Here is a 26,826-nt window from a genome sequence, read left to right on the forward strand (position 1 = left end):
TAGTGTACAGAAACATCTGTGCAGAATATGGACTGGAAACCCCGAGATCAAAGTGGGAAACAACCCCAAAGGTGGTGGAGAACACCAGAGCTAAGATCCTGTGGGACTTCCAGATCCAGACAGACAAAATGGTAATGGCGAACCAACCAGACATTGTCGTAGTGGATAAACACAGAGGAAAGCCGTTGTGGTAGATGTAGCAATACCAAGTGATTGCAACATCAGGAAAAAGGAGCACGAGAAACTGGAGAAATACCAGGGCCTCAGGGAAGAACTGGAGAGGGCCTGGAAGGTGAAGACCACAGTGGTGCCTGTGGTCATCGGGGCCCTCGGGGCAGTAACCCCCAAACTGTAACATGCCACAACTTTGGCATGTTACTGATCTCAAAATATACCACAGTTTTGAAAGTAACTTCTTAAAAACTATTTTCTTTCCTGCCTCTTAGCCAGGAAGTCATTTCAGATTAAATCTCTTCTTTGAGGGAGACCTGAAGAAATCTCCCTCTGTTGAATGTCCACTTCACAAAATGTTAGAGAAAACTCCGGGACGAGCCCAGTTTCCTGTGTGGGTTGGTCTCTTATTGTGGACCACCATGTCTTTGTAAGTTTTGGTGTCGAAGCAAAAGGGGTCTTACCCAATAGTGTTGCTGTGGTAATCGTTTTTGAATGTAGAGTTGCCTTCTTGAGCAGCATATCAGACTGCAGGCTAGCTAGTAATCCCATAGCCCAGCTAGTTAACCAGCTAATGTCAGCTGTGTTACTGTAAGAGGAGCATAAAGAAAGGGTTTAACATTCTACTTTTGCTTTCGACCACTGTGTACATTTGCTAAACAAATCTTTTAGAATCACCTACAGTTTAGTTGCCAGTCTCATCAAAGCTATTTCACTACTTGTGACAAAAGTAGAATCTCAAATTTGTGAGCTGAAAAAAGACTTAAAGTAATGTGAAACTTCTTCCAAAGGTTTGGGTGTATTTCACAACTCTTCAGGCCTAAACTGAAGAAAATAAAAAGATGCTTTTAGACCTTGCAGAACAGTATTTTAAAGTCTATTCTTTGAGCTCCAGGGAGCCAGCAGAATCTTGCCACCGTATGTCGTGGATGTTCAATCGCCTGTGATCTGTATCTCTTAACCAAGAGCAATTTAGTGTCGTAGGAATGGACTTGTAGAAAACCAGCATAAATTATCAAACTTTGCTTCTATTGGAAAGTTCAGAAGCCTCTTGATGACCTTTTTTGGTCACAAATACCTTGGATGGGCTGCGCTTAAATGAACTTTGTTGTGGCGGGGGTTGTTTTACAACTGAATTACAAACATAAAAAAAACATCCTGATGATCCCCAAGACTTAAAAACTATTGAGAAAACAAAATGGAGGTGGCCTTGTATATTTCCAGATGTAGAAGCAACTCTGGTAACTCTTCGTTGACTTGCACGTTATTTTCAATGTCAAAAAAAAAAAAGGGTGGGGAAAAATTACAGAGCCAAATTGGTTTGCAAAGTTTTCTTCTTTCTTTATTCATGGTTCATCGTGGTAGTTGAGCTAGTACATTAGTAGCTGGACATCAGCAGTGGTCCTCTGTCAGACTGCATTAACCCGTCACCCTCTCCGTGTGTCTGTCTCGCTCTGAGTTTTATGTTTCCACAGACGACTCTCTGGCACCGGTCGCAGGTTTCCTGTCTCCAGTTCTTGGATAAACTTTGTTCCGTCAGCCAGGACACCCTGAACGCCTCTTTTGCATAAAAACATCGCCAACATCTAGAAGAACAATTTTAATCATGAAAAATAAATAGTAAACTACAAATATATCATTCTCTATACTAGTCATTTGTATTTGTATTTTTCTTATGCTAAAGAAGGAATCTAATGAATAATCCATCCAGCATTCAGTTTCAAAGCTGAAAACTACTTGAAGTAGTTTTTTTGCTCCTTTTGCTGCCCTCCAGAAGAACTTTGCTATCCCCTCCTCTTACCCCCTCCTCCTGACCCTTTCAATACACCCCATGAGCACACACACACACACACACACACACACACGCACACATACATGTGTAAAAGTGTGTGTCAGCTCAACCATAGCAGCAAGCGCCCGTTGGCCAAGTCATGTCCGGCAGACACACGGTCACCTAGCAGTTTGACGGGATCGTCCTCCTGGTGAATTGGGACTTTAGTTTGTGTTGTTTAATCTGCTGGAGAAAGAGCAGACAGGTAAGGGGCTCAGCTTATGATGGGTGGAGGGGTTGGTGGGGGTTGTTTTACACGTGCACGGCTACGATCGTCACCCGTAGTCCAAACCCAACCTACAGATTGGTCTCATCGTGCTATGATTTAATTGGTTGAAGCCCGTTGGGTTCACGATAGAGCGTGTTATTGCATGAAGTGAATGAGTTTGCAGTCAGAGAGAAGACGACAGCTGGGTTTTGGAGTATGGGGGGTGGTCTGCCCTGGGCTAATTTTATGTGCTGTGTCATGAGCCTATACACCCCACCACCCCCTCCTCACCAACCTGCCATCCTTATCGAGGATCTAATTTTCTAACGTCTGAATCCATGTGACTGTGGATGCAATCAAGTATTTGGATTCTTAATGGGTGGAATGACAAAACAAAGTTGTGTCATTTATAGCCTGCAGTACATACCAGTCAAATCTCACTCACAGAGCAAGTGTGTGTGCATATGTGTGTGTGTTGCTGAGGAGATTCATTGCACAGCACTAGAGTGTGGTTGGTGGTCGGACCGACCAGCTGACCCAATCCACACTAAATTGGTCTCCCATGCGAGACCGCCTGAGAAGAGTTGGGAGCTCGTTTTTCAGCGGTTGAGGAAATGTCTCAAAGTCCTTCCACGCCTTATGTTGAGCTGTGGAGATCATGATGCTTGCAGGTAAAAATCCAGCATACCCTTCAGATAACTGTGTTTTTACAACACATTTGAAGAAGAGGTATAAATGCATGGCACCTGACAAGCATATCCATAGCACTTGAATTTTTTCCTGTTTTGCCCCAATATAATCACAGCCTTTAAAGCAGGGGTGTCCAAGGTGAGCCCTGGTTCCATTTTCAGACCCTATTCTGCAAGAATGAGACAAAACTGTCATTCATATGCAGATGGAGGCTTTTTATGCTTAAATAGGAGAAAATTACTCCTAACAAGTTAAAGTCTTTTCTAACTGAAAACTGTCAAGAACAAGTAATTTTCTTTTAACAACAGTGCTTCTTGGATTTTATTTATTTTCATACTAAGTAGGAGTACATGTATTGGTTTAGACTTTTATTCCAAAGCAAACCTTGGTGAACCAAAATCTACTTTTTGTTCATTTATTAAGTTTGGCTATTTATAGTAAATATTTTCAGAAAAAAAGAAACCCAAATCCTGGTTTCTTTGTTTGTTTTTGTTATTGTTGAAAATGGACCATGTTTTTCCAATAAAACCCCCCAAAATTTTCCAACCTTGGTCCCCTCCTTTGAAAAAGAAAATAAGCATGCACAATTCAAACATTTGGATCTATGGCAGAACCTCGCCTTTTCGCAGTTCAGTGTTTGCAGATTCAAATTATTTGCAGGAGCATAAATATTCAACAGGGAATGTACTTATGTTTAGCTACGTAGCGACATTATGTTTACTTAGCTAAAACTAGCTAAGTAAACATTGCTGCCACAAGTATTACAGCTACACATTTTAATACAGGTAATAAAATCCTAAAACGTGTTTGGTATTAAAATCCTAAACCCGCTACAGGGAAAGTTTCCATGTAACCGACTTTGTTTTCCGTTTTAATTATGGGGGAACAAGGAGAAAGGAAGAGAGAGACATTAATATGCCCAGTGCTACTTGACACACTATTGGCTGTTGCAAAGCAGCCAATCCAGAGGCGCCATTTTTTCCCTCTTGACACTGATTGGCTGTATACCAAGAGACCGAAGAGAGGAAAGTCTGTGATTACTGTTAGCTTTTCTTTTAGTGCTAAGACGGTTTCCACTGTTGAGGTATGTTTGGTGTGTCTAGTTTATTTACATACATATATCTAAGCGTTTTAGACGTCTTCTCAAAGTATTGGCGGTAATTGCAGGTATTCGTGGACGGTTGTGGTCTAAACCTCCGTGAACAGCAGGGGTCCTCTGCAGTAAGAACTTGATCAACGCTGGCATTCTGGAAAAATGAAAAGATAATAAATGTATCATCTATAATCTTATCTCGTGAAGGTGACTCGTTAACCAGTTATAAGAAATGTCATTTTTGAACAAATACATTAGTTAAATTGTTCTACTTCTTCATTAATTGAAAATTAGGTAGTTTCATAAAAACTGCTTTTGTGTTGCACAGAATTATAGCTGCACAGCTACTGTTGTGCTTTACCTCTACAGCTGAACCACAGCAGGAGCTAAATGTGTCCACAGCTGAGAGAAACCACGCGATGTGTTCAGGGCTGACGTCACACTGGGTGGTTGCTTAAATTACTATGGACCTCAAGCAGGTGCTGGTTGCCTCCTGAAAGCTGTTCTCAGGTTCACCAACTCGTGTGAACAGTTGTCGGATTCTGAAGCCGCAGTGGCGACGGGACGTAGAGGGTTTTGTCTTGTAACCAGTGGGTTGCCAGTTGAAATCCCTGCTCCGTTTGTCTCGGTCATTATGTCCACGGGCAAGGCATTTCTTTTCCTCTCTGGTGTATTGGATTGCTAAGAGCTTTGGAGTCCTCAGACTTGATACAGAGCTATAATAGTATGAGCCCTTTACCGTTTCTGCTCATTCATTCTCTTAACGCCATATTTAAATGCATATCTTTCTTTTCAGGTTTAGTACACTAATTATGGAGTCCCAATTTAATGTTGAGGGTGAAATAATTTCATTACTGTTATGTTAGTATTTCTACAGCTTTAAATCAGTGACACCTGATTGGTTGATGGAAAACATAAACCAGACACACCAGTTCCTCTGCCTGTCAGTGTTGAACTTGTTTGATTAAAAAGTTTTAATGTATGGTTTTCTTCTTTTTTTTTTATCACAGTGAGCTATGGAAAACAAATGTATGATTATTAGTTTTTTCTATTTTAGAATATGAGGTTTTCTTGATTTAAATCAAAAGATTATATGATGTTAGTCATTCATTTCCAAATCTGGAAATAAATATGTCGGTTTCCACATTTGTGGTCAATACAGATAATTTTTTATATGGATTAATAATATTTATGTTGTAATTAAAATGATTTCATGTATAATTTTCTTCATTTGATGCTTAATTGATTTCTTAATAATTATGTATGAACAACAAAGCTTTTAATTATTTTTTACTTATTTTTTACTATATTTCATTAGAATATAAGGATTCAAAGCAACAAGTCCATATATTTATTCATATAGTGATTTTATTCTAAGGCAAAAGACAAAATCTGTCAACACAATGATGCCCACTGCTGTAATAATTACAATCTTGTCATAGTTTTGTTGTTGTTTCATATTGCTTGGTACATTATCAATTGTTTTTGTTAATGTTTCATTACTTGAGGAAGTCAAACAGCCTTTTGTCATATTTTATCATTTCAAAGAAGTTTTGATTTCCTGTGGTTGTATTTCACTTCTTCTCTTGTCTCTATTCATACATTTTTCATATTCTGTGTGTGTGTGTGTGTGTGTGTGTGTGTGTGTGTGTGTGTGTGTGTGTGTGTGTGTGTGTGTTGCACATCTAAACCATCTGAGCATCAGTGTGTATGCTATGCTGGTGTTGCACCCGTTCACCTGCTTGTTGTCGTTGAGCTCCTTGCCCCCCCTCTACCCTCCAGTCTTTACTGTAAGCCTCAAAGGTCCTCTGACCTGCCGGGTTACAGATTGGTAAATACAGCCATAAATTGTGCATTTATGTAATGGAGACAAGCGACACAAAGGGTTTAACGGCAGCTGCTGCTGTATCAAGCTACAGGAAAATGACATACACACACACAAATGCACCTGTTTGTTGTGATAATCTGAAGGGGACACAGGCTGGAACGCATGAGCTGCAGCTGTTTTTCTTCCCTTAAAGGGGCAGCATTGTCTGTGTGATTGTGTGGTTGTTGTTTTTTTAGGCATATAGTGCCGTTTTATACCACAGTCAAGTAAAGTGCTATTTTGTCATTAAACGCCTTGAAGTTTGGCCTCTGTTTCTTTAAGAAGCTCTTGTTTTTATTAAACGACGCCTTCAGGAAGTCATCACAATATGACTCCTCTATTGTTCATTGACCAACATTTTTATCAGCATTGCACTGTGAAGTAGGTTCTACAGTGAGCTCACTAGATGTGCAGTTCCACCAGGTTTTTGCTAATTGCTGCTGGCTAGTCTCAAGGAGCTGATTGGGGGAGTCATGGCAGAAGTCTGCTCCATGAGGTGGAAGTATGGGGGAATTTTTCTGTCTTTTGTTCTCAAAACTCCTAATGTTTTTGCTGACATTTTCATTTTGAAAGCAGGACTTTATCCATTCCTTCTCAAAACTTGTAATTCTTGTACTCGAAACTTTTTCTTGCGCTCAGACATGGCCTCTGCTCGGACTCTGCTCACTTGCGAAACATTTTCTGCTTGCACCATCACCTGGTAACCTCTGAGCCAATAGAAAAAAAGTGTTCCACTGGGTGCATTTGTTTCCTTCTAATGGGTGTCCCTGTGGGGCTACTATCGATTGTAGCAACCTGTACCACCCACTGGACGAAGGGAGAAGCAATAGCCTGAGCTTTCTGCTCCAAGTCACACTAAACATCTGCCATCAGTGCTACTGATCACTAACAGCTACTGATCCTAGCCAGGAGTTTGTTCACCCAACCACTCACTACATCCAGCGTGTTGTGCAGGTTGCTACAATCGCATGCCCACTACAAGCAAACAAACACATCTACTACAATACTTTAATTCTATTGGCTGAGCGGTTGATAGACGACTGTGCCAAAAAGACAGTTCCTCTGTTCATAAGTGAGCAGAGAGTATGTCTGAGCGTGAGGCAAAGTTTTGAGTACAAGCATTACGAGTTTTGAGAAGAAATGCAGGAAGTCCTGCTCTCAAAATAAAAATGTAAGCAAAAGTACCAAGAATTTTAAGAACAAAAGACATTAAATCCTGCTTTCAGACTGAAAATGTGTACTGTTGGATTATGGCAGAAAAATTCCCCCGTATGAAAGCCTTTGCCTTTGGAGATTAAATGATTTCACTAACCAGCATGAAAGAACCCTGGTATGTTTTTAAGAATGGAATAACATCACAACATGATGTAAAAAATCTATTTTGCATTATACTGACCCTTCAAACCATAATAGTCTCCTGTTAGCAGCTGTGTAAGTGATAAAAACCAAAAAGAAGACAAAGAAATCTGCAGTGAATCAAAGTTGAACTTCTCCCTGTTTCCTGGTTATGGAGGCCAGGAAGCCTCCTCTGTGTTCAGGAGGAGCCAGAGTTTAATTTAGCCCAGAAACATGACTCTCAGCCTCCTCTGTCAGCTCCTTCTCCTTCCCAAGACAGAGCCAGGGTGGGAATGGGCTGTAAAACGCAGAAACGCCTTCGGTTAGCAACGAAACCCTACGCTATAGCTAAATAAAGTCAGACCATGATGGAAACACGCAGTGATCTGCTGCTCAGGAAGTGATGTGCTCCTGATGGCGCCCAGAGGGTGACCATGTGCTTGAGCTTGGCTGCGCACATTAATCAGTTTGTGGCAGAGGAAAAATGCAATAATTAGCACAAAAGTTCAATTTCATCCTATCTCCTATGAATTAAGCACAAACAGAAAACATCGTACTATTTAAACACAACTCAGTACACATAGTTATATTACAAGACATAAACAAAACACACAAAAAATAACCAACCAACATACAGAAACGGTATTAAAACAAACTAGAAGAGAAGTTACGATGACAGATTTTGCTGGACGATAAATTGTCCCAGAATTATTGCGATTATCGATGATATTGTTGGTTTGAGACCATTTTAACGAAGATATTTGTAATGGCAAAATAATAATGCAAGAGCACATTCTAATGGATCAGTAAACCTTTAATTTTAATAAACACTTAACGTTGGAACTGGAATTCATTTTAAATATCCAAAATTAATAATAGTAATAGTAATAAAAACAAATAAAATTAATTTTGATGACTTTGTGAGCAGAATCTTCCTTCAAAATAAGAGCTGGTTGAGACCAAAGCAACTTTTGGAAGGGCTGCAAAAAAATGTTCCCCTTTCTTTTTTCTACTTTTTGTGTTTTGCAAATATTTGTACTTTGTATAAAATGCTTAGGCCTAAATCATGTCAGTTGTTAATGAGTTAATAGAGGAGCCACGTTGTGATGGCTTCCTGAAGACGGAATTTCAGTAAGAGCAGGAGCTTCTTAAAGAGACAGAGACCCAGTTTCCAGGCGTTAAATGACAAAGTCAAATTTCTTTTAAATCATGTTTGATGTATATAAATAGCATTTTCATAACAACTAGATATTGAAACTTTATTGCGAAATAAAATGTTGCTATGTGCCTGAAAAGTAGATAATACTGCCCCTTTACCGTTTTTGCTCTGATAGAGTAACCAATGTAAGGGGGATGTTTTTCAGTGCCTGTTTTTATGTTTTTCAAATTAATTTAAAAAGTACTGATGATCCACCTTGCTTGTTTTTGCTGCTCTTTAAATGGTACGGTTGGAAAGCCGGGCAGAAAGACGTTGGAGTCGGGTTATGATCCTTTGAACTTCCTCCTTCTCTCTCTGCCTTTAATTATATCTTAATAAAGATAATTCTAAATATATCATTAATAAGCAGCTTGTTATATATTTTTATAATTAAAGATAGTTATAAAAATATACTTATCTTTATATTTTGCAGGACATCTGTCAGTGCCAGAGACATGGACTCCAACATGACCCAGTAAGAAACACACACTCACACAAAGAGAACAGGAGAAACTTGAGAAGGTGTAATGTCTCCCACTGCGTCTCACCACTCAGGGTCCAGAGGACGCAGAAGAAGACCAGCACCATGTCTCTGACCATTTCCTCGTCCTCTCGGGAACGCTCCTCTTCCTCCTCCTCCACGTTGCTCGCTCAGAGACACTCCAGCCTGGTGCAACCGCTGTGTGTCAGCCCTCAGAGGGTAATTACATCAACCTAAAATGAATCATTTGTCCCCGTTCGGCTGATGCGTTATGGAAATGTGTCATTTATATTGGGAAATGTAACCTTTTATTGCCTGCTATATTTGCAGGCGCAACAATCCTTCCTGGAAAAGGATAAATATGAAAAACACTGTTTGGTTCAGGCATGAGCCGGTACACAAGTAAGCAGAAGTTACAGAAGCAATAAACAGAACTCTGTGTGTTTTCTGTGTGCAGACGCAGAGTCCTGTCTACAATCAGCAGTACTCGGGGAAAGGAGTGCCGCCAACATTTGTTAAGGTACCAGATCTCTATAAGGGTGTCCTTAAAGGGAGAGCAACAGGTAAAAAGTACTTTTTTGAGCTTTACATCGTGTTATAATATTGTTCCCTCATCAAAGATACCTGGACTGTTGCTTTGACTCTTTCACACATTTGAGAAATCCATTAAGCTCTCAAAATCCTCAGTGGACTTAGCTCCTTAAGACTAGCCTTCAGCTATTAGCAAGCACCTGGTGGAACTGTGGATCTGCTGAGCTCATTATAGAAACTGCTTCTCATGGAAATGCTAACAAAATGTTGTTAGAGGGTTAATAGTGGAACCATGTTCATGACTTTCTGAAGTCAGGGTTTTAGGAAGAGGAGGAGTTTCTTAAAGAGACAGAGGCCCGATTTCAAGATGTTAAATTGTATCTAAAAAAATTCCCTTCTCACCCACCGTGGGTGGTTCTTATCCTCTGAGCTCGGGTCCTCTACCAGAGGCCTGGGAGCTTGAGGGTCCTGCAGTATCTTGGCTGTGCCAAGGACTGCACATTTCTGGACTGAGATGTCTGATGTTGTTCCCTGGATCTGTTGTAGCCATTGCTCCAGTTTGGGGGTTACTGCCCCGAGGGCCCCGATGACCACAGGCACCACTGTGGTCTTCACCTTCCAGGCCCTCTCCAGTTCCTCCCTGAGGCCCTGGTATTTTCCAGTTTCTCATGCTCTTTTTTCCTGATGTTGCAATCACTTGGTATTGCTACATCTACCACAACGGCTTTCCTCTGTTGTTTATCCACTACGACAATGTCTGGTTGGTTCGCCATTACCATTGCTGACAGAATGGTATCTATATATATATACTGATTTTTATATATATATATATATATATATATATATATATATATATATATATATATATATATAAAAAAGAAATAAATTTGTTCAATTGAGCCTAAAACAATTTGAAAACTAGCTGTTCTATTCTTAAGTACAACAAACATTTTGCTCATCCACATTCTCTTCCTTTCTTCTTATCTCCCTTTGAACCCTCATCATCATCCCTCATCATCATCACTCTCATCCACCCCAGGGCCTCCATGACATGTCCACAGTGAAAGGTCAGCTGGTGGTCCTGGAGTGCCGACTGAGGGGGACCCCTCCGCTGCAGGTCATGTGGTACAGAGAAGACGAACAAATTCAGGACTCTGACGATTTTAGGATATTGCGCAAGAGTAAGTGTGAGATGGAGTCATGCGATGTGACAAAGTTCTGCGACAGAGTGAGCAACTTTTAAGCAGAGTCCGTACTGTCACTCATGGCATATAGCTTTTCAGGTCAGCCATGTTGACACCCACCATAGCGCTTCTGTATTAGTTTCACTGGCGTTGACATCAGCATTAGCTGAAAACTTAGCACAAGGTCTTAACAGAGTCAAATTTGTCATTGCACACCTGTGTAACGTTCTTCAGGAGGTGATCCTTTTAAACAGACTCTTCCCTCATGGTTTTAGTTTTATAGTTGTTGAGAGTTGCTGACTCTGTTGCTTTAGCTTTATTCCACTAAAAGTTGAAAATAAAAAGGTGTTTTACGGTTGCAAATAACTAACCTTAAGATTTTGAGAACTGATTATAAGAAAAAAAAGTTAGCAGTTCTCCACTCAGAATTAAAGTTCCTTTTGTGTTAGTTGATTCCGTCTTTATACGTCGGTGCATTCTGGCATTTTTATATTATCTGTGACAGCAAAACTAAAAGACGACCACCGGCGATATGAAGCAGCTTGCATTTACTGGCTCTTGTTTTCAGATGTGAATTACTTTAATCAGAACCAAAAGCTAAAGTTAACTCAAACAATCTGTCCTTGTGTTTCCAGAAGGCAGCTCTACATCGGTGCCAGGTGAGTCCAAAACACAGATTGCATGAAATAATAATAGTCGGAGGATGAAAATAGTCCATGAATACACATAAATGTTCTGGGGTTTTTTCACGGTAAAACTCTTTGGTTGACTTTTACAAAGTTTAGACATAACTATTGGAGTAGTTCTTTAAAAGTAAGGTCTGATAAGAGAATGTCGACAATTTATACTCGAAACAGAAAATGGGAGGTGTGTATTCCTGTGAGTAACGCTGGAGTCTCGATTGCAGAGGAGCTGTGTACGCTGGTGATCACCGAGGCTTTCCCCGAAGATTCCGGCCTGTTCAAGTGCGTGGTGCTCAACTCCTACGGCACGGTTTCCTGCTCAGCCACACTGGAAGTCTACAACGGTACGCCATCTCTGGCTATTTCGCAAACCCGCTGCGTGATCCGTGAGCTCACCTGAGTCACCCTGTCTCACACACACACACACACTCACACACCAGACCTTGAGGAGCAGCTGGAGGTCGAGGCAATTCGCCAGCAAGACGCGCTGTCTCTCAGTCAGGAAGACAGCGGGGCGGAGCACCATGAGGAAACCACTTCCTTCAGGAGGAGCATAGAGGATTTCCCTCCCGTGTTACCCGACTGTATGAACCTCCCCCCTCCGGAGTGGCCCGACAGCCCCTTAGAAGACAGCATCCTCGGTGCAGAGTGAGTACATGAAGGCTGTCACACACTGAGACGTTACACGACTTAAGGTTATTTTTTATTCCCCTGTAGTTTAATGCTCTGTTCTAGCATAGTGGAAAAGTTGCAAGAGAAAAGCCGTCAAAAGAGTAAGCAAGCAAGTAATTGTTTTTTGTAATATTATAGAAAGAAAAAATAATTTATTGTACCAGGTGGTCAAGTATTCCTTTAATTCTATTACATATAATATGTTCACCTTTTTTTTCTTCTCAAAAGGTTTTTTTTTTCTCTTCAAATCATCTTTTAAAAAACGCTTTAGGCCATTATTTGTGGTGATGATATTAAATCTGTGTACTGCACTCGTGCTGTAGTTCACGTGTTTATCCACAGGAGGTCGCTGGTGTCCATTTCCAAAATTATCAGAAACGAATTTTTGCTATTAATTTCTATTCCCTTTTTAAAATTATTTTATTTCCATTTACTTATTAAGTGTTTTTTTTATTATGTTTTTTTAATCTGGGACCTGAATCCAAATTCTTGTGCCACAAACAAGCAAAGGTTGGTTTGACGATAAAAAGTCCTCGAATCCTTAAGGATTGTATTTCTGGAAGGAGTGCTGTATTTTTATTGATTTAGTTTCCATGCACAAAATGGTGTCAGAAAACAAGTTTATTTTCCATTAAAAACAATAATTCAAAAGTGGAAGAGGTGCTGCAACATCCCATATTGCTGCTCTGCTTGACGGCCTTTAGTGCTGACACCATCCAGACATGCAGTATTGTAAATGTTTTCTTCCCAGGCTCTTTCTGTGCGCTTCCATGTCGTCTCTAATTTCGACTTTGAGCTGCGTACTCCCTCGCATTTCCTTAAAGACTCGTCTTTTTTGTGTCTATGGCCTTGGAGCAACACTCCAGGACTTCTGCAGCTTTCTCCGTCTCACGCGTCTTTCATTACATTTTAGTGGGATTATATTCCGAGTCGAAGAAAATAAAACTGAGATCGGACTTTTCCAAGACGAGGTCTCGCTTTGGAGACGTATGGATCCTTGTGATGTGCATGAAACTGATCCAACACTGGTCGTGTTTTCTTTTGTTAGAGTAGCTGACACAATCTTGAATTGTTATGGCAAAATCATCAGATATAGCCACAAACACATTGAAGTGTTGTGCCTGCAAATGCTTATGTGCTTTTATTCAGTTTTTTGAATTTATTTAGAAAAGTTTCATTTAAATCCTAACATATATAAGAACTTACTACACCAGTTGTTAGGCTCTGGCTCTTCTGGCTCTTTATATCTACTTAGGAAATGATGAATTGGTTTAAAACGTCAACATGTGTAGGGTTAATGCTACTATAGCCAAGATAATTTTATGTGCAATTGACTTGCTTTGCAGGGTAACTAATAAAGTAAGATTCAGTTCAGTTTACTCACAGCATCCCCAATGAAGAAAAGCAGAACCTTCATTCTGCTTTTTCACGAAAAGCAGAGTGAAGGAACTTTACAAAGGAAAAAAATATATATATTTGGTTCAATCATACAGACTCCAATTAATTTCTAATTGCGAAACGACACAGGCAGGTTGAGTTTATTGAAATTGATCAAATTGAGTTTTCATCAGTTCTTTGAACTGAACAAGCAGGTATCAGTTGATAGTCAACTTTGCAGCAATCGATCAATCAATCATCAATCAATCAAACCAAACATGGAGCAACAGTGGGGAGGAGAACCTTTCTTTACCTGCTTGGTCTTATTGTCCCAGGGGACAAAAACATTATATTATTGATTCAACAGCTTTTGCGATTTAAATACACGGCAAATTCTCAAGAGTAAATAACACGCAACACACTTGGATCTAGTTTTCTCCAGTTTTTTATTTATTTATTTATTTGATGTGTTGTAGGTGTGCAATAAATAAATAAATATACATATTTAAATTTAATTATAAAAGTTTTATGACCATCATCCTTGTTAAAACTGAAACGGAACCAATTGAATCCGTTAAAGGTGAGTAAAACGAGGCTCGACGTGTCATAAAACAAGTTTGTAACCACGGTAACACCAATGAGCTCACTTAACGAGCTGGACGGGCGCGCGCCCTACGTGAGCGCGCCTTGTCACCTGTTGCAGTCCGGCCAGCCAGCGCGCGCGCCTCTCTCAGTTTGCTGTCAGTTTGCTCCAGCTGAGGTCAGAGGCGTCACCGCGGCGTGAAGAGCCGCGTTCATTCAGCCAGTGGGTCTCCGTGGCGAGGTAAGAGCAGCAGGCTTGTTGCTGCCGAGGGCGTTTGGTTTTGACTCGGTTTGTGTCCGGGTGTTTGAGCGAAGCTGTCCGCTCCACGGTCTATTTTGAATATACAGCTTAGCTTTTTTCACCTCAGTGTGGTTGTTTTTATTTAACTAAATAAATTAATGTCACGCCCTCCGAAAATGAGCTAAACTATGTTTGTATGTTTCGAGCGCGTGAAAGGGAGGATAAAAACAAAAATGTCTGTCGGTGTTTCAGAAAACGCTGACGGGATAATTAGCTACTCTGAGTTAATTGAAGCTGGTTGCAGTTCCGACATGTTCACACTCAGTGCTTTAGAAACTGTTAACATGTGAATCTCGGTATTAGAACAGTGAATCCGCCCAGAGCTGGTCTCTTTCGACTCAGCTGCTCGTGACGTCACTCTGCAGGGGGACCCAAAACTTTCCCAATAGTTTTTTTTTCTTGCTCTCGTGTGTTTGCAGCAGTGACGTCGCAGCTGGATGACCTGAGCTGGGAGCTGTGGTGAGGCGCTAGAAGCCCCCTGACCTTGAGGCTTTAACACTTCCAGTCAGATCACTTTCACTTCCCACGTAAATGTTTTCTTTTGCACAGCAGGCATACAAACGCTTTTCCTTCAAAGACGTGAAGTTTCTTTCAAATAACAAAAGGAAAACATTGTGGTATTCAGTTGAATCTCAAATCAGTTCTGCAGCAAGCGGAAAGTAATTCATTTAACCTCTGAGAGGGGTATAAATAAATGCTTTCCTTGCCCTTCTTATTGGACGCAGTTCAGTCTCTAAGTCGACCTGATACTTTGGTTCATGTTCGACTCCAGGGAGGGCTTCACGGTGTGAAGTATGTTGGTCAGAGAGTGTGCTGTCCAGAACTGTGATCTCACATGTAATCTGAAGAGCAGACATGGCGGCAGCGTCCTTCAGAAACCAGCCGCGGTCTTCTTCTCGTGCTTCACACGACTGCATTTCAAAAAACTGGACAATTAGTTCTTCTTAGACAAATGAATCATCTCTCTTTCATGTCCAAACAACTATTAGGCAGTGCACATCACTAAGCTGTCAGGGGTCAATTTAGTGCACAACCTAATATCCTTATAGGAAAGTATGAAGTCTGTGTCTCCAGCGCTAGTTCTAGATTACAAAGTGCTATCGACGTCTTTGTCTCTGTGATGTCATTGACTTGCGTTGGGCCAACCCACAATGCCGTGCGGCTCTTGTGTCCGTCTTACTGGTATGCTTAAAAGCCCGCTCTGTCACCGCTTTAGTGTTTGCACCTGCCAGCTGATGTCCGAATACCAAGACGAATATAGCTGAGGCCACTTTATCACACAAATGCACAGACTGTCACACATGAGTAAAGTGGGGATGCTCTCTTTTGAGTGGTGTTTTTTTTTTTAACCCTCAAAAGTTTGGAGTGTGTTCAATTAACAAGTAGTTGAAATTAAGAGAGTTTGTATCTGTAGGAAATAAAGTGTAAGACTGACACGTTTAACAATATCCTCACCAGAAGTCGTCCCTGAAAGTTGACTATAAAAGCCCAAAATCTTCATTTCAGACTCTGTCGGGTTCAGTTGTTGAGCCAGAGGCTTTTTTTGTTGTTGAAGTGGCCATGTTTTCTTAAAATCAGGGTTTTGCTACTTATTTTTAATATCAGACTTCTGTACATCGATGTCTGCATCATCGATGTCTGTATCGATTGTAGTCGATTCAAACTTTCCATTCAGAACTCGATAAATTCATCTGTGTTTTTAATAGCATTGTTGCTATAAAATTATTTCAAAAAAGTTTTTTATTTTTAGTTTGTCTTAATTAGGTTTTGAGGGAGCGGTAATATTTCAAATCAAAGACAAAGTAATGAAGCAATGTTTTTCAAACGGTCTTCTGAGTCTTTATGTAGGTTTGTTTACTGTAAGCACAATCTCTTTTTAGGTTTCTTGTAAACCCTTATTTTACCTCTGAGCTGTCCAAAAGACCAGGGACATTTCCATGCAGGGATATCTCCATGATAAACAAGAGCTGGAAGCACAGTCAACGTAACATTCCTGTTCTTTCTTTAAGCAGCAGCTGGCAGGCCTTTGTTTTAATGGACGCCTCCATCTACATGCTTTTCCTGACTTCCTTTAACAGATGCTGAGAAACGCCAACTAGGAGATGTTTTCTATCAGTTGTCCACTAAAAAAGTGACCATCAAACTCACAATAAAAATTTCCTTTTTAGTTACGGGATTAAAGTTATAATACTGTATTATAACCTAAAGTATTTAATATTATAATACTTTATAATATTATATAACTTTAATCCCGTTGAGAGATTTATTTTAAAAATAAATCTCTTATTTTAATCTCAAAATGAGAGATTAAGGTCACAATATTAGGAGAATAAATATGTAATTTTATGATAACTCCTACGTACAGCTGCAGCTAACGATTATTTTGATAATCAGATATTCTGAAGGTTAGTCAGGAAAGAAATGGCACATTGTGCAGATTTTTATTCAATCACTTATACAATACCATATTAAAAATAAAAGTGAATAAATCAGTTCATTTTCAAGTGATAAAATGAACATTTAATGCCTAAAATGCTAATTATCAGCAGCACGACCTTGAAATGTTGAAAGTGATCATTTTAAAGAAGAATGTAAAAGCTGATCATGTATTGATAACTCTATCCAAGCTTTTATTTTCCTCATTAAAACATACTTTTCCTGTTAATTTTACATACATTTTTCCAGACATGTTTTTATTCTGCTAATGTTTGACATCAAAATGATATTATGACTTCATTCTTGTAAAAAAAAAAAAGTTTTGTCGAACTTCGGAAACTTCACACTTTTAGGCACGGTGAAAGTTTTCTTCTTCAAACTGGTGATCATTTTAATCCCAAATTAACAACACAGCTCTACATGTTGCACTCATTCTTTAAGCTTTTTATAGCTAAGGAAAGAATTGGGGGGGAAAAGTAAATTTTAATATTGTGCTTTTTCTTTATTTCTCCAAAGAGCAGCTTGTTCTGATTTTTCTGATATTGTTTTGACTCCTGAATGCATAACGCTGTAAGATAGTATTTCAGTTATGTAACCACTGGACTATAATAATTTCATGATTTGTCCAGATACTTAAAGCCAAGGTTTGTTGTTGGTGTGTGTGTGATTTGTACAGCCTGGTTGTGAATCTGCAGTGTCAAAATGTGACCGAACCCGTTCAGAGTCTGTGTCGGCTCACGGACCCGGCTCTGAACCGCAGTCTGAGAGGCAGAACGACTATTGTCATCATCCCGCTACGCAGGGCGACTACATGGTGGTCATGGTAACGGCATTCTTTCTTTCCCAGTAGAAAAGTAGAGGAGCAGACGTGCTGGTATTAGAGGAGGAAACCGGCTGACTGGGCTGAAACGGGAGCAGAACCTCCTCTGTCTGCTACTCTCATCAGTCAGCACTGGAAAACGTTTAATTTCACCAACACTGATATTAACTCTGATTGTTTACTTTTGCTGATCCAAACTTCATTTTTTTTATTATTGTCTCTCTGGTTTTTCTTTAAATATGAAATCATTACTTTGTTTAACTTTGACCCAACATTTATTTATTTTTTTACAGAAGCTCAGTAACTGTTTTCAGATTTATTGGTGATTTTATTAAGCAAACAGTGGAGAAAATAGTTCAACTATGAATCCTGACAATAATACATTTTGGATGGTTTTAAACCTCATTAATCGGTATTTATTATGACTGTAAATCAAATGAGGCATTCGCTCACGCTAAATGATAAACGATACAATAAATACTCAGCAACTCCAATTCAGACCTTTAGGTTACATTTCCTTCCTTGCGGTTCTTTCTAACTCTTGTCTGTCTCTTGTTTAGTCTTCCTGAGCCTGAACCCGCTAGCCGCTCCATCGAGGAGCCTTTAGGCCGCAGCGAGGAGGAAAGTGTTCTGAGCTCAGAGGGTCAAAGGTCACCAGACGTTCCTGTCAGGGTCTGCACGCCGAGCCCGCCTCCTCCGCCCTCACCGCCGGCACAAGTCAAGGAGAAAACCCAAGCGCCCAAGCTGTTCACGCCAAGCAAGCTGAGCTTCACGGTAAGTTTGAGTGGCTGATAATCTGTTGAGTCCTGAGAGTTTAAACGTCCCGTTTTCTCCCAGTCCTCCCAGTCAGGAGGGAACAACATGAACCTGTCGGACCTGCCCTCCTTCACCCCCGGCGCCTTCCCGCCCAGCGCCTTCAACTATGAGCGACCGAGGCACTTCATCCAGTCGCAGGCGGCCTTCCAGGCGCCCAGCTACGAGAGCGTGCTGAGGGAAGCCCAGGAGAACCAGAACAACCAGCAGAATCTCAGCAGTACCCAGAGCAGCGCCAACATCACAGAGGGCCAGATGAAGGCCAGTCACACTCAGACATTTTCTCAAGCTCAGTCCATGTCCAAGTCTGTGTCCCAGACTCAGTCCCAGTTCCAGTCGCTAAGCCTGAATCAGAACCAGACCAGGTCAGCGGACCACGGTCAGATCCAGATGCAGGCCAATGGAACCGCCAAGTCCTCCCCCTCCTCATCCAGCCTCAACTCTCCAACATCCACCTCAGCCTCCTCTACTGCGCCTCCTTTTTCTTCCAGTGCCTCTCTGCTCCCTCCCTCTACCTCCTCCTCCTCGCTGCCCCGCACCACCATGCGCTCCACCATCACCCTCACCCCCAGGGTCCCCAGCGCCTCCGGCCTCGGCAGTGCCAGCCTGCCCGCCAACCAGGACGCCCTGTCTGCTTCTGCTGCCTACCTCTGCTCTGTGCTGCCCTCCCCGTCCTCCTCCTTCTCCTCCAAACTGTCTCCCAGCTCCAGCCTCCCCCACCCCTCCGCCTCCCCTTCCTGCTCCCAGCTGGCGCCCTCCAGTCCGCTCCTCCCTATGAGGACCTCTGCTTCCACATCCTCCCTTCCTCAGCAGCCCCTCCCAGTGTCTCCCTCCATCCCTTGCCGTCCTTCCTCATCCTCCCTCCCCCAGATGAACAATCAGAGCAGGGTTCAGCCCACTGTGGTCTCCCTGCCTGCTGGCTACAAGGGGACGTCAAACACGTGAGTTTAAATGCACTTTCCTGTTTAGATGCGTGATGTTTACAAAATGCACTACCAGGCAAACGTATTCACACCCCTTAAAAGCTACAGCTTGAGTAACGTTACATGGAAAGTATCTTTAAAAAAATTCAGGGATGCATTATGAGCAAACTTAACAGATCCTTATAAGAATAGTTTAATTCTTTACTCTCCTTCATTAAACTCCAGATTTGTGGAGTACATAAATCCATATTCTTCCACATGAGCAGTAGATCCCTGCAGCTCCTCCAGAGTTACCACAGAACCCTCTTCTCTGATGTTTTGTGTTTATGGAGGTTCTTCTTGGGGAGTAGTAAATAAGGCTGATGAAACACGGCCATCGTATCTGTTTTAGGTTGAAAAACTTCTCCTGGGCCGACCAGGACACGGTTTGAAACCATGACTGAGAACCTCTTTCCTGACCTATGACCTCATTGGTGTTTATAAGCAGCTGATTACACCGCCAGTGTGACGGTGGCTCAGTGGGTTGCCGGCCAGTTTGAACCCCCATTCTCTCTTTGGGCAGGACATCTCTCCTGCCCAAAGGCAGGTATTTTGTTGTTTTTTTTTTAACTGGACTTGATAAAGTGCCACACATGAACAGGCTTATTCTGGGTTCATCTATGGCATAAAATCCTAGTAGGAGACACAGAAGTTTGTCTGATAAAATATGACCAAAAAGGGGTAGGATTATTTTTGTTAAGTGAGATTTGATTTTAATTTTCTGTCTCTGAAAATGTTTTCTTATCATTGTCATCTGTTATCTTTTCTCACTGCTCCCTTCAGCCTTCCGAAGCCCATCTTGAAGAAATCCGTAGCTCCTCGGCCGTCCTCCTCCCGCTCCACAGACGAAGACATCCAGGGCTCTAAAGACGCCTTGATTCAGGATCTGGAGAAGAAGCTTCGCTCCAAGGAAGCCAGGAGGAGACACAGCCAGGTGTGACAGATGGCCTACAGGAAAAAGAAAACACTTCCTGTGTGAAATAAACACAAACTAAACTATAGACATGATCCATCAAAAACTGCTTGTCAAACAAAGCATCTAAAAGCGTTTTGCTTGCCTTACTAAGGGTGTATTTTCTTTTTTGTTGATTTACATAAAAACAAATTGATTCATTCATAAAATCAGTTGTACAAGTTTCAGTTTATTCTGTGGAAAATGAACTGAAGTTTTCTCACCATCATTACATCAAAGCTTGACTGATTGCTTTCTACATCAACTCTCATCTGCTTTTGAAGGCTCTTCTGCTGCCTTGATTAGAAGAAGCTACCTTAAACTCACGTTCTCACGCTTTGTTTCCTCTAAGCCAGTTTAGTAAGAATGCTTTTTTTTCTCGCCAGAAACTGTCGTATGAGGAGCGAATGGCTCGCAGGCTGCTGGGTCCAGACAATGCTACGTATATGATGGACCAAGACAATCTCTCTGACTTGCAGCTTGACCAGGTACTACGGTTTTCTTTTTAGTCAGGAAAGCATCAAATGTAGTGCATCAGAAGAACCCATAATATTACTGATGTACAAACATTTTTACACCTCTTTGAACTTGTCCACAGTTCATCACTGACAGGTAATAGACCAACACAAAGGAGTGTGTTGTTAGGATGGGATAGGAGAGCTACAAATTAGAAGTACTTTTGCTTTTAGATGTGGTTAAAAAAAAAAAAACCTTGTTTCATCCTAATTAAAGTTGTTGGCAGTGATTGCGTTGTGCAGATGAATTAAAAAATGACCCCTGACCTCAGGCTCCCTGTGAGTTCACACAGTGACCATATATGTTGGCATTGAATTTTAACCAACTCAACAAGAGACTCTTTAATCCGTCTTTGCTATCCCCGTTACCGGTGTCTTAAAAAAACACTTTAATAAATAAAAAGTCATATTTATCCTGGCAGGGGGCAAGTGAAGCCTGGTGGGCTGCCAGGCTTGTCATACATTGAGGGTTTGTTTTACTTTAAAGACTTGCAGCTCTAACTTAGGAAAAGATGTTCCTACAAAGTATTTGACTTTTGAATACATGTACTTGGCACACTTTATAGATGCTACTTTTTAAATGAAAATAAAATGAATATTTGCTCAAGGCTATGAAACCTCCAATCCATTTGATCCTGTTGTTTTTGGGAGAGTCAACACTAATGTAGCCATCATGGTTTGAAAGGCTGCATGGAAGCCCATTTCCCTCTCAGGGCCTCTAAACAAGCTGAAAGAGCTGTTGTCATTTCAACCACACTGTGTTGCTCTCTGGGCTTTGCACCATCCTTTCTCTCCTGTCATAAGCACACACACAATGCCAATGCAGGCATGTCCACACACTCTCAAATGCACATCCTTCACGTCCAGCTACGTTAGTCAGAAGTTATTTTGATCCAGCCTTCTGAGAACGGGTCCCTCCACTGGTGACAACAGGTCTATTGTGTCCAAACATCCACACACTCAGAGCTCCCCTCCTGGCGTTTGTCCTGCTCTGCTCTGCACTGTGATGAGTTTTCAAAGCTGTAACACCGACCCTGTTGTCTGTTGCAGTCAGAGTCTCCAGAAGGAAGACGAACAGGTGGACTCTGGTAACTATGATTCACACATCAATACTGCTTCTATTCTGCTTTCACATTGGGAGTTTGAGTGCGGGAGCAGGCCAGTGTTTACTGTGCAGCTGTAAATATTGGTCTTGTGGAAAACATGCGGATGAAACGCAGTGATCACTTTGTGATGTTAATAATTAAGCTGAGATGCAACACATTGCTTCATGTGCTCAGGAAGTGTCTTAGAAGAAAGATTCGGCTTGAATTTCAAGATCTCTCCAACCATAAGGGACATTTATCCTCATTTCAAATAATAATAATCAAAAAGAGACAAACGTCTCCATTAAAAATTTGCCCAAATATTTGTCAGTATTATGATGATGTCAAAAACACAATTTCAGAATTAGTGTTTTTTTATTATTATTAAATAAGAAACACCATTAAAATCACATTTGAATTAGTTTGTTCATGTGATAAGTCATTAAAATCATGGCAGTGACAGATGTACACAGTTATCTGAGATTATATTCATGGTTCTAGCAAACATCCGTCAGCCAATCAGAGGAGACGTTGGCATATTGTTCAGTAGCAAGAAGCCACGCCTCTTTGTGAGCGACCTTTGGGGAAATTGTAGTCGGCCATTTTATAGAAGAGCTATGGATTCAACACGCTGAATGTCTCAACTTTGAGTTACTGTCCTCCAGAACTCTGATGTGTGAGCTCTGATGGCGCCAGCTGCACATCGTCCCCCAAAAAGTGATGCTCCTCCTACTTCCTGTCATTGTCATCCATCATTTTTGCCAGTAGTAACATTCAATTGGTCGTGTGACTCATGTGATGCTATTAAAGTTTTTCCGTAGCAGTTTTGCGAAGTTCACGTATTTCAATTTAACTGAAAAACTGACTCGCGCTAGTGCCGAAACATTTGATTGAAAAACTCTTTTCAAAATTGGCACATTTCCATTCAGTGAATTTATTTTCAAAATTTCAAGTTGCGCAGTTATATCGTTAATGGAAACGGCTACGGGTTCATCCTTTATGTACCAGAAATATTCTGCTTTCAGAAATGCGTGTGTGTGTGTTTGCGCGCGCAGTCGATTAAGTAACATGGAGTCATTGAAAGTGAAATGATCAAATCTGATCCCTGTCAGGGGGAGGCACCACTCCGGGACAGATGAGAGGACTAATGAGGGATCAGCGATCCAGGAGAAATGTTTCGCTCCTCGCTTCCTTCAGATCCCCCCAGACCTCACAGTTGAAGAGGGACGCTTCTGCAGGATCGACTTCAAGGTGATTCTCACACCTTTTGGTTAATTGTCCAGATGTCTGAGGAAGCCGTCGCAGAGTGAGAAATGTCGTCTTCTTCCGTACGGTGCAGGTCAGCGGGCTCCCGGCCCCGGACATCTCCTGGTGCCTGGACGGCAAGGCTATCCGCCCAGACGATTACCATAAGATGCTGGTGTGTGAGAAAGGGATGCATTCGTTCATCATAGAGATCGTCACGGTGCATCACGCCGGTGTGTACGAGTGTGTGGCCAAGAACCGAGCTGGAGAGAGCAGGTTTACCATGAGGTTGGACGTCATAGGTATAAATCTGACGGCATATGTTGAAAATGTGAACTAAAAAGTCATGGGTGTTGGGTTGACTGGAATTAGAAGTAAAAAATGTTTGTTTTGCAGCTCAGGAAGCCCTCCGCCCTCCCACCTTTGCCCAAAAGATGTTGAACACCAGAGCTCTGGAAGGAGACACCGTGCGGTTAGAATGTAAAGTCGATGCTTCTCCTCCTCCACAGCTTTTCTGGAAGAAGGACAAAGACATGCTGCGCATTGACCCCAACAGAATGAGGTGAAACGCTAACCACTCATTTTAATAATAAACACTCTTCACAGCTTTCACAATAACGATGGATGAAAGTTGACCTCAGACTGAGAGCTGAACTCTGCTAGCAGGACCTTCATGTGCGGACGTTGTTTTGTTTCTCCAGTCTGTACCAGGACGGCTCGGGTCGCCAGTGTCTGCTGATTGATAGAGTGACAAAGTCCGACTCTGGCTGGTACACGCTGTCGGCCATTAACGAAGCCGGCATGTCCACCTGCAACGCCAGGCTGGACGTTGGCAGTAAGTGTGTTCACCTTTCTATGCAAATGTTCCTGAAAGACTCCCATCAGAGCCATCTGTTGCATGAGATATGCTGCAGGTTACCATAGAGGCAAAGCTGTAAAATCAAACAGAGCTGGATTCATTGTAGCCCTGAGCACACATTCTCCATCTGCTGTCCTCCAGAACTGTTATGTGATCGAGCAGAAACTCTGAACTCGTGAGGCAGCGAGCTGTTCAGTTTACATCCGAACGCATCACTGCGAAGAAGGCTCATGAGATGGAAGTGCAGCTTCGCTATTGGGTTTCTGCTCTATCAAATAACAGCATCTGTTCTGTGGAGCGCTCCATGTTCCCACAAACACAACGGCTCACCAGCAAGAGTAGAAAGTGAGTTTTACAGGCTCTTTGAGTTTAGTTGCACTCACACACACACACACACACACACACACACACACACACACACACACACACACACACACACACACACACAGAAGCAAGATTGCATTATTGTTTTATACAAAATGATGGATGATTCTGAGCAACTGGCTATGAGAAACTCAGAAATTGCATTTTCTTCTGGCCATTGAATGCACAATACCTTAGTACCACAGAATGTTAAGAGTGCAAGATTTATTAATCTTTTAATCATTAGAAAAGTCATTATAGAGGAGAAAGTCATAATATTACCAGACAATGAGCCGTGAAATGTAGTTGTTTTAATGGCAAATCGTTTGTTCAAAGCTCTTTTTCTCGTACATTCTGAACTTTTTTTCTGGCGTTACAAACCTTTTTCCTCAGACATTAGGATCTTTTTTTCCTAGTGCGTTACAAATTGTTGTTTATTCTGAACCCTTTTTTTTTATTATTATTGTAAATTACACACTTTTCCTCACACATTAACTTTTTTTCTTGTACTTAAATTATTTTTCACTCATGCACTACAAACTTTACAAGATTGCTTTTTACTTCATATAAATTCATATTTTCTCCCTGTACTTTATTTTTACCGTTTTCCAAAATTGTTCTCATTTTACAACTTTATTCTTGTGATTTAGAAAAATCACATGAATACTAAAATGTACCGTGTACTAAGTTAGTAAGTGGTTAGTTTTAGGGACAGGCTATCAGATCTGGCTATTCAAAAGCAACAGTGTTTTAACCCGAAGCTAAAGACAAAAGTGAAACTTTTTCCTTTCTGTATCAACATGTTAAATCTAGTTTAAAGTGTGAATCCTGAAAGTGACCCATTGTTGGTGTGTGGACATGCCGTTACCTGGCAGTGAGCCACGCCTGCCGCTCTGCACTGGGCAGGAGTTATTTTCAGACACGTGGCATGAGAAGAATCTGCAGCCTGTGTCCAGTCGCCATTAAGGCTTGTGGCTCCCCGGGTGGGATCTGCTGCACTTTTCATGTGAAATAATTGTGTAATAATTCAGCAACGTTCGCTGCAATAAATGTATTTTTATCCAAGGTTCAGTCAGCCGTGCCTTTTCTCTTCCAGCTCGCACAACCCCAGCCGTGAAAACGGCTCCTCCTGCCTCCAAGACGCTGAAGCTGCTGTCGTCTCTGAGTCACGTTCCTGCCCTGACGGCGGAGAGCCCCGCTCAGCACACGGCTCCGCTGTACGAGAGCGAAGAGCTGTAGACTCAAACGCCTTCAGTCACAACTGGACTGGAACCTCTGGAGCCAGATCAGCGTCACACCAGAATGACCATTTTTATTTTCTTTCATTTCTGAACTTCTCCACACATCAGAGGTTTCATGATGCCCACAGCTGCTCTCTTATTGTTGGATTTGCCTGACATTTCAGACTCCATCAAAACAACTTTGAGGAAAAAGCTGCTTGAATTCAGCTCTGATAATCGGCTGCTGTTCGTCACTGAACCAGCTTTTCGATGTTCTGTCCTGTCTGCTCTCAGCAGAATGCAGCTTCTGAGTCGGTATTATTAGAACTCTGCAGAGTCGGCATGCAGCTCCAAGCTATGCGGCCCGGCATCGGTACTGCTTTCCTGAGCGCTGCCATGCGATGTGTTTTACAGAGCACATGTGCAGTTTGCTTCTAGAAACAGCATTGTTCTGTGTGAAGGTGCATTTGAAAGTCAGGCGGAGTCCAACCGGTACCAGAACATAGAACAGTGCTGTGGAGTGAGAGTCAGAAACCAAAACGTTCAATCACTCTTTCTGCAACGCTGCACTTTAAACTCCACAAATGTTTGACTGTTTCAGTCCCAGAAATCTGAGTTGTCAAAGTTCAGCTGCTTTGAAGATGTTTAGGGGAAAAACTGACATTTGCTGCTTTTGTCTCATATTGAATTTATCTCTGTATTGTTTTTTTTTGAATGTGGCTTTTTTATTTTAAATTTCAGAAGTATTGTCTTGGCTTAAAGATAGCTGAATTAAAAAAAAAAAAAAGCTGCTATTCTGATACCCAACCTGCATTTGGAGCAAAGGTCACGACCTCTACGTTTACATTTGATCACATCTGCAGTGCAGAGAAGCTGTTTTAAACTCGATTACAGAAGAGAACTTGTTTCCCTCTTGCATTGATTCGTCTTTGGTTTTGAATTTTAATTGGGTATCAGCATACCAGCCAACAGAGGGAGTCTTCTTATTAAACTTGTTTATATTGATTTGCTTGATGCCAGCCTGGACCTTGTTACATTTTATTTTTGACTGAAGTTGCATGCAAGCGAAGTTCACACAACTAACTTGTTTTTTTTTTTAAATGTCCACAGGAAGCTGAAGTCAGAGCCTCATGAGATAAATCTGCATTTTACGGCTTACTGATGTTTTGCTGAGTATACACAAGTAGCTGTTTAGTACTTGCTGCATTCATTGAATTGTAGCGGTGTCTGGCTCAGGAAGTGCCCACTGTTACATTTTTAAATATTTTAAACTGTAATAAGTGTGTTTGTAGGTACTGTATGTAATATTACAGGAGCTATTAGTAATAAAGTTGAACTCTGAGCTTGTCTTT

At 41.4% G+C, this 26,826-nt stretch overlaps 1 protein-coding gene and 1 long non-coding RNA gene across 3 annotated transcripts; one reads left to right on the forward strand and one right to left on the reverse strand.

Moving 5' to 3' along the window:
- Positions 1-1,487: 1,487 nt before the first annotated feature.
- On the reverse strand, positions 1,488-2,158 carry LOC129362554 (uncharacterized). The gene is made up of 2 exons (XR_008606242.1): positions 2,047-2,158; positions 1,488-1,757 (listed from the first exon to the last, which is right to left on the reverse strand). It is a non-coding gene; the product is annotated as an uncharacterized LOC129362554 (long non-coding RNA).
- On the forward strand, positions 2,095-26,816 carry myot (myotilin). 2 transcript variants are annotated; one of them, XM_055034124.1, is made up of 18 exons: positions 2,095-2,207; positions 8,827-8,868; positions 8,949-9,093; positions 9,332-9,394; positions 10,445-10,586; positions 11,225-11,248; positions 11,497-11,616; positions 11,713-11,920; positions 18,021-18,234; positions 18,298-19,214; positions 20,019-20,169; positions 20,574-20,675; positions 21,753-21,790; positions 22,900-23,038; positions 23,127-23,334; positions 23,429-23,594; positions 23,734-23,867; positions 25,351-26,816. In XM_055034124.1, exons 2-18 carry the CDS (start codon positions 8,849-8,851, stop codon positions 25,491-25,493), a joined length of 2,934 nt encoding a protein of 977 aa, XP_054890099.1. In that variant the 5' UTR covers positions 2,095-2,207; positions 8,827-8,848; the 3' UTR covers positions 25,494-26,816. The 2 variants fall into 2 exon arrangements, with proteins under 2 accessions (XP_054890099.1, XP_054890098.1); XM_055034123.1 differs by lacking the exon at positions 2,095-2,207 and adding an exon at positions 2,813-2,881.
- The last annotated feature ends 10 nt before the right edge of the window (positions 26,817-26,826 follow it).

Source organism: Poeciliopsis prolifica, unplaced genomic scaffold (genome assembly GCF_027474105.1).
Source record: "Poeciliopsis prolifica strain line A6 unplaced genomic scaffold, Auburn_PproV2 SCAFFOLD009, whole genome shotgun sequence".
NCBI classification, from domain to species: Eukaryota; Metazoa; Chordata; class Actinopteri; order Cyprinodontiformes; family Poeciliidae; genus Poeciliopsis; species Poeciliopsis prolifica.

Coding starts and splice junctions, on each gene's coding strand:
- myot (XM_055034123.1), top strand. CDS start 2,850: ATGTTGAGCTGTGGAGATCATGATGCTTGCAG. Junction 9,094..9,331: donor TGTGTGTCAGCCCTCAGAGG/GTAATTACATCA, acceptor TTCTGTGTGCAG/ACGCAGAGTCCTGTCTACAA. Junction 18,235..18,297: donor CAAGCAAGCTGAGCTTCACG/GTAAGTTTGAGT, acceptor GTTTTCTCCCAG/TCCTCCCAGTCAGGAGGGAA.